We start from the raw sequence: 8,191 nt of genomic DNA, 5'->3' as shown, positions 1-8,191 counted from the left end.
CTCGATTGGTGAGTGATGGAGGCTGACACTCAGCGCTCAGCGGTCGTTTAGCAATGTGTCTTTCAGCGAGGGCTGTCTGCAACCACAGCTAGAATTCATCAATATTACGGACAATTTAGGACAAACGATGCAGAGTAAAAACAGGCTACGATGCACAACCATCATGAATTCTGTACTTAATATCGTGAAATGTCTTTAAGGCAAATGTGAGTACTACTCTGTTCAAATACTGGTGAAACACAACGATACAGGCTGCAGCGGCACTAAGATATGACTGTTATAATTGATTGTAGCATGTGAATAGTAAATACCGGTATTTATATACTGGTTTTTCAGTTTATTGGGTATACCAACATAAATGTTCAAGCAGCATAATAAAATTAATGCGATGCCAAATATATTTATTCCATTGTTTTCATTGGCAATAATCTCTGTATTTATTCCTTTTAAAAATTGTATTGACAAAGGCTTTACAATTTGTGTTTACTAAAAAGTGCAATGTGAACTCTGGTTTTCCATACTTATGTCTTACATTTATAAAAGTTCCTAGGTATTTCAACATGTGTTTTCATACCATTTCTAAACATATCTAGCTGATTTCTTCATTATTTTGGAGAGTAATATATTTTTTCAGCTTTTCACTCATATTGTTTCTCATTTTCAAGGTATTTAAGTCATTTCTTGTTGTTTTAATAGAAATAAATAAACGAAAACGTAAGAGTGATTTTCGAGGAAAAACAATCATTTTCCAAGTTTTCTGGGATGCCAGGAAGTCATGGATCCCCTGCATTTTTAAAAATGGAGAAAGGAGTAAAAGCAAGTCAAAAATGCCCGTTTAAATCAAATATGTGCTGTCGAGAGTCACTGTTTGCACATAATTTTATTTATGTATTTATTTATTTAATGTTTTTGATCAACTCCTGTTGGTACAATTTTTTCTTCTGAGAGTTGTGCAGCTTAATGCTGTCACCATTATGTGTGTTGTTGTCTTTCTTTTATCTTGCAGTTTGAAATTCTATGTGGGCACTTTGCTCTGCTCAAGCTGTATTTAAATGTATTATAATGTCAACAACATTCTAAGGTTTTACAATGATGAGTTTTTATTTTTGTTTGTTTGAGAAAAGGTTCTGGATTTATTTCACAATCATCAAGGAGACTGCAACCCACAGTGCTAGACTTTTTATCAGGCTAAAGAAGTGTGCTTAATATTTGTTGAATTGTAATTTATAAATTAGAACCAGAATTTATGAATACGAATTTGTATCCCGGTAAATAAATTTGCAAGTCAATGTTTTTAAGAGTTGTTTTACAAGAAATCATGATATTTCTTAAGCTAAGAGGCAACATTTCTCACTTCAACACTACATGTGCAAAGAAATGCTCACAAGAGAGATCCTATTTAGTTCCAACAGCAAATCACCTCAATCTACAAATCCCAGATTCAAACAACTGAACTTGCTGCTCATGTGACTCCTGAAGTTCAAAAAGAATGTGCTTCATTATAATTTTGTGCATTTCAAATCGGTCATACAGAAGTCATTTGGTAAAACTGCATGGGCTCTCCAAGTCACTGTGAAGGCAAAGCACTGAATATGCATCAAAAGAAAAGACAGATTGAGAAGAGCAGTCGGGGAGAGAGAAGGAGGGAGTACATGAGTACATGTCCCTGAGACCCTCCTGGAAGGTGCTGGAACCTTGACCATGTCTCCTCCTAGGTTGCAACAGTCAGTTTGACAAGCTACGAGCGTGAGAGGCTGACGCCTGTGCCCGTTGCACCACTCCCGGACACTTCTCTCGTCTCTGCAGCTTATGGTTTTGAAACAAACCCTCGTTTCGCGGTACCCCATGAGTTCCATGTGGGAAAGTCAATAGCCCTGGAGGCACAGACACATAGGACAGTGGCACTAACCATAAAGAGACAACGCTTTTATAGCACTATCTTTTCCAGCATGGGGACAGACTCACCATATCCCTCAACACGTCCATCTTTAAATTCTCCTTCAAACTTCATGCCATCGAATCGGCTGAAGATTCCAGTCCCTTGAAATTTCCCATGTGCAAATTCTCCTTCATACCTGAAAATGGAGAAAATCAGGCACAAGAGGCAAAATTACATTTGCCATTTGTAAACTTACTGAGGTCGAAATAATCTCGTGGTCTTCAGGGTTCATGATGTTTTTAGTATTTAGCAAGCAATTGACCACGTTTGATAGACAATTTCTGGATAATTCAAGAATTACTGACCTTAGAGGAATCATCTGGCTACTTTTAAATAATTTTTTTTCCAAGTTATTCACTGGTCATTTTTGTTTATTTAGCAATTTCACCTTCTTTCTTTCAGATAGTTCCCCATCAATGTTCATGTAGTTCAGGTAAAAATGCATATTTTAGTGAATTTGAGAACTAAATATATAAATAGATATCTAAAGAATTATTTCAGCTTCAGTGTATATTGTATAATTGTATTCTCTCTCTTTTTTTTATCACATTACAGTGCTGCTGCACTGACTTGTTACACAGCAGCTCATATCCTGATAGGTGAGATTTTGCTATTTCTATAGGTATTATTGTTTTCTACGTTCTCACGTTTCCACAATGTGAGATTTAAGCTCTTGTTTACACACCTTGATCCATCTGTAAATAGCAGAACACCAGAGCCATGGAAAAGCCCATTCTCAAACTGGCCTGTGTAACAGGTTCCATCTTGAAACTTGAGCTGGCCGACACCGTGCCTCCGACCTGGAAAATCACATGCAGCCAAGTCAGTTAATGGTTGAAACTTCAGGGAAATGTTTGAATCATAAAATGTCCTGTCAAAGTCTAATAAAATACACCATCAAACTTAATGCTGGATAAACAGAACTATTACACATTTGCAGATGAAAACTGTATATAAATGACTGACATCAAACTTTATTGGACAACTTATGGATAGGAAAGGGCATAATAGTAATTTAGTCAATACTGAATATTAACAGATGTGTTTTATGATGATTTTTAATAGACTGAAAATCTACAGTTAAATTGAACCGCTTCTCACCATGATTATCCACGTAAGAATACTTTCTAATAAAGTCCTTTAATATCAAAACGAGGCATTTGAAAATAGTCACCCTAATGTTTATTGGCCTGCTCTGCCGACATATGACCACTCTAAAAATAGCGCGTAACAAGAAAAGACAACAAGTTCAGACTGAGGGTTTTATATGGCGTCCTGGAGCCACAACGCATCACGAGTCGGTTCGTGCTTAGATTTAAGAAGCCTCAGCCCCACTTCTGTCAGCTAGAGGTTTAATTTTGAATTAGAAGCCCCATCTGCCTCCTGCGTGGAGGGAATTACCGCACTCTAATCCAGCAGATTTTTTAGCAAGGATTTCTACTTTAAGATCCAGACTGTGAAAGCAGCCAAGGAATGTTCTTGCATGCCCCTCCTTGGAGGCGATGGTAAATTACCAAAGTGTAACTTCTGCATCAGAAGCTTCAGACTGAAAATTTTTTTGGACATCGGTTCCATCCAGTAGACTCAATCGGTTGCCACGGCAAACATGGTGTGATGGGTGACAGGATGCATGAGTTTAACTAATTAGGATGCCTTCATATGTTTAGCAGCAGCAAAACTTACCAGCCCTACCTGTAAGGGACACAAATTTAAATTGCTGGATTTACATGCACCTCCATTGAACTGGTTTCCAACCAGCAGCAAGCCCTCTCTAAGATTTCACTAACAGGTTCAAGGTGTAATCCAGAAGATTTGACAAAGCCAGAGCTGGTAAATCTGGCTCGGTTCCTCATGGGCTACCAATGCTGGCTAAGGATTTGACTAAATAGCTTGAGCATGTATGTCAGTGTCATGGCATCCATCTGTGTGCAGTGAGAGCAGAGCTCAATGCTTTTTAACTAAAGCTAAGACTGCCATCCGCCTAAAGATCCTTATACCTCCGCCCGCTCCATGTACTGCACCAGTAAAAGGGATCACCTCATTCCTTTCTATCATCAGTTCAAAATTTCATACATTTTCAAAACTAACATCCAGAAATCCATTTTCATTAACAAATGTTCTTCCTCAGTTTGCTTTACTTCTCGAGCAAGCAAAGTGTACTTCACGTCAAACTGCACATTAGTGCATGCCAGATGTTTACACCTCACCTCCAAGTCGTGCTAAATTTCATAGAAGTTTCAGTTCCATTTGAATACATTGCAATATGATGTACATAGATACTTGTAGTTTTACATTTCTGCTGTTAAGATTTACCTAACCTCAAGTTTTTTCAAATACACATGTTATTTTATGTAGGTCACTTACTATGCTGGTTAGGATGACTTTGGATATTTCTGTATTTTTTGTATTTTTAATTCATCTATATATCACGCTTTTTGGGAGGTGTTGTGTTTTTCCTGCTTTGATTGTGTAAGTAAATAAATAAAAACATTCTTCTGTAAACTGAATGTTAGGAGCCAATATGGATACCAAAACATTAGAGTTAAGAGTTTAATAGTCAGTTGGATCCTGATTGTAGTCAATTTTCAAAAAGTTACCACATTCAACGTTTAAAAAAAAACAAGAGTCCATTTAACGGGGGCGACACAGTGGTCAAGTAGGTCCCTGGTTTGATACTGACAGGAGTTTGCATGCTCTCCCCATGTCTACATGTGTTTACTCTGGGTTCTCCGGTTTCCTCCGAGAGTCCAAAGACATATGGTATGTTCAGTGGGACCCTAAAACACCCAGTGTGTGTAAATGACAGAGTGAGTTGTTGTTTGTCTTTATATCTGGCCCAGGGATCGGGGTGAACCCCGCCTCTCACCCAATGACAGCGGGGATAGGATTCAAGCCCCCAAAGACCCCTGGCTGCAAGGTAATAAGTATAGATGTTTGGATGTCCTTTTAACTAAAAGATGTTGTAGTGATATTACATTTTAAGTGTAAATTACAACTGTTCATGCCAAAATGAAGAAACTAGACGAAAAGTCACCCTAATACCGAAGGTCAAAAGACATGAAAATGACACATTGTGTGGATACTAACATTTAAATGACATTCAAGGCGAATTTTGGTTAGTTAACAACGCGACAGAATATACAGGTCAGGTTTTGTGAGAACAGTTTGGAATTTGATGTCCTGACATAAAATAATAGTCATCCAAATAGCACCATCCTGTGAATAATGATTGCGCAACAAGGTTATTAGATATGTAACATGGAAAAATGAAGATTCTGCATTTTTATACCAACCAATATAGATGCAGATATGGATATATCTGTGATAGTCTGATGCTGGCAAACAAATCATTAGACTGATGAAAATAACACGACCGTATAATGTGGAACCAAGTGACAAATCGTCTCATTTTGGTAATGGAGTTAGTGAGGCTGCAGACAAACCTCATCCATAATTCAGTGTAAGCAATAGCTTGCCTTCTTTCCACTCGCCATGGTACTCCTCTCCAGTGGCATAGGTGAAAGATCCTCTGGTAAGAGTCATGCCAGCCCTGTTTTCAACAAACAGAATAAAAGAAATGGTGTGGCATTCAGTTTATATTCGGACACATAGAGGGTGCTCAGCATCTGCCCTGGTTATACCTCTTCCATTGACCATGACCTCTGACCTTTTTGACTGGGGAGCAGAAGGAAGAACTTTCCCCTAATGGGATTATGAAAGTGGTTTCAGCTTCAATGTCAATCAAATACAGGGTGAAGGGGAGGGGGGGACGTCTTTCAAATCTAAAACAAAAGTGAATGTCTTGCTTTTTGTAATGCAAGAACAAACAAACAAGAATAAATCAATGGATTAAACAAGAGAGAGAATATGGGAGGTAAGAGGAGCCTTGATTTTTTTTCCCCCCTGTAATGATTTTCATCATAGTATTTCAGAGAAGGCATCCTTCATGGTTGGCTTTTCTGTATTTAGCTTTTGGGGGAGAAAATATATTGACAATGCAGTTGTAATGCCATTTGCCGTTGATTTTGTGAGGTGCGTGTGTGTGTGTGTGTCGGCTGCATTTCGCGCTGCTGAAAATCCTTCTGTAAAGGTGTAAGCCGGAAAACGTGACAGTAGCACGACCGCAGACATAAACAAAGACAGTCGCTTGGTGACCTTTTCGGACGATGCTGTGTGTCTGCCGGCAGACCCTGTGTTACTAGGATGGCGGACAGGTGTGATTTGACCCTCCCTGACAAACAATTCGTGATTTATCAACACGGCGGACTGCTGAATGTTATTGTAAGTATCCAACTTGAGGATCGCTGTCTCTGTCTGTAACCCTGGAAACAGGTTGCTTGAATACGGCGTCTCGCCTACAAAACCGAGTCACCTCTAGCAGCTCAACAGTGAAATGTTTTTTTTTTAATCCAACGAATGTCTTTATTTAAAAAGATAATAATGTATTTTATCTTGTGTTATTTTTACCTGTACGGTGCGTTTGCTGTCTCAGAAGCATGGAACCTCCGTGCGGGAGCAGAGGGGCGTAAAAATATGAGCACACCGGCTTGGAAACGTAGTGAGCGTTGCGTTCACGTGTAAAATTCATCATCCGTACTTATAGAGACAGTTTAATAGCATCCGCTTTTTTACGAGGAGAAATTCGAATTGCGCGCGTTGGATGCAGGATTCATTAAATCAACAATGTTTGTGATTCGGACCGGACAATATGATGTAGAGATTGTTTTTTTTGTTGTTGTTAATGTTGTGGTACACACAGATCCTCTGCGATGCTGCCTTTTTGGTAAGGGTCTTGTTCACGTTTAATGCAACGCAAAGGCACTTGATCTCAATTACTAAAAGGTCCGATAGAACATGAATGCAGCATTACATCAGACTCACCCTGGCTACGGCGCTGTTGCGTTGCCTGACAGTTATTGGCTCATTATTGACCCTGTGAGCTTCTTCCAAAGACAGTCGCGGACACTTTTACAAAAGCCATATTTCCGAAGCTTCTTAAAAGCTCAGCGTTGCAGCTAACAACACGAATTTGCAGTTTAATTGGCTTTTCTCCAGACTAATTTGTAGGGTCTTACAGCGCCTATAAAATAATTGACGTTTGTCAACTCGAAAACTACAATTATCCTTGACATTCCTACTTCACCCCTATTGGGTGAGATAAAGTATTTGCAGTATAGGCACATTAGAAAGAAGTGGGCTTAAATAGCTGTCCTTGGTCAAGTACCTTTTTTATCTGATGTCTCAAATGGTGAAAGAGGTACTAGTAGATTAGGATGCTTTGGTGGCTGAAATGTACAATATATTGTTCCAGGGACTGTAAACACTGTACCAGCTACATCTCACATTGGTTTAAAACTTATCACTCCTCCGGTATGTCAGACCTTCTTATATGCTGTCATATCTCTTTGATCAAAATAATCTTTAGTTTTACCAACGATGGTTTCGTACTTGAACGCGAGAAGAAGGACATAACAGTCCTGGATACAACATAACAGACTGAAGTTATGTTTAAATAATCAAAAGTCAGCTGAGTGTTTGGTAAATAGTCCGGGCTTAAGTGAAGCATTAGAACCGGGTACTGTGGATCAGCAGGGACTGTATGACCGCAGATTCAGTGCACAGATGACCTTTTCCTGTCATTTCTGTTCATTATCAAGTCTAGAAATCTGGATAATTTCTCTGTGTTTATTTTATTTCATTATATATTTTTCGATTTTTATACTTTGCAGTGTTTTAGCCCAGCAACCGCTTTGTTTAAAATGTCTGCGCAGTTTGTGCAACAGACACAGTCATAACGGTGGAGTCATTGTTTCGACATAGTTCTGCGGCCTTTGTGTGAAAGCTAGCAGTTCAGCGTGACTCACAACCCATTAAATATTCCGAGAAAGTAAAGTTGTATACATTACCAAATGAGATTTTCTTTTTCCCAATAATTAAAATTGAGGCAGCATAGTGGTACGGTGGTATGCACTTCCGCTTCACATCAGGAAGGTCCCTGGTTTGAATCTGTCAGGGGGGCCTTTCTGGGTGGAGTTCTCCCCATGGCCAGACGTGTGAATGGAAGAGTGAATGGTTGGATGTCTCTATATGTGGCCCAGTGAACAACTGGCAAACGGTCCAGGGTAAACCCTGCGTGCCACCCAGTGCCTACTGAGATAAGCTTGAGCCACCCTGCGACCTTGAGTGCAGGATAAGAGGTATAGTATAGTATAGTATAGTATAGTATAGTATAGTATAGTATAGCATAGTATA

At 39.2% G+C, this 8,191-nt stretch overlaps 1 protein-coding gene across 1 annotated transcript; it reads right to left on the bottom strand.

The window, feature by feature from the left end:
- Positions 1-75: 75 nt before the first annotated feature.
- morn4 (MORN repeat containing 4) lies at positions 76-6,473 on the bottom strand. Its single transcript, XM_086169805.1, has 5 exons — positions 6,407-6,473; positions 5,416-5,489; positions 2,625-2,739; positions 1,966-2,075; positions 76-1,874 (listed from the first exon to the last, which is right to left on the bottom strand). Exons 2-5 carry the CDS (start codon positions 5,480-5,482, stop codon positions 1,726-1,728), a joined length of 441 nt encoding a protein of 146 aa, XP_086025931.1. The 5' UTR covers positions 5,483-5,489; positions 6,407-6,473; the 3' UTR covers positions 76-1,725.
- Positions 6,474-8,191: the final 1,718 nt, after the last annotated feature.

The sequence above is a fragment of the Fistularia commersonii genome, chromosome 2 (genome assembly GCF_037954325.1).
Source record: "Fistularia commersonii isolate RoL2024-O1a breed Wild chromosome 2, RoL_Fcom_v1.0, whole genome shotgun sequence".
NCBI classification, from domain to species: domain Eukaryota; kingdom Metazoa; phylum Chordata; class Actinopteri; order Syngnathiformes; family Fistulariidae; genus Fistularia; species Fistularia commersonii.
The sequence above is the reverse complement of the archived record's forward strand: the minus strand, read 5'-3'. Positions and strand labels throughout refer to the sequence as shown.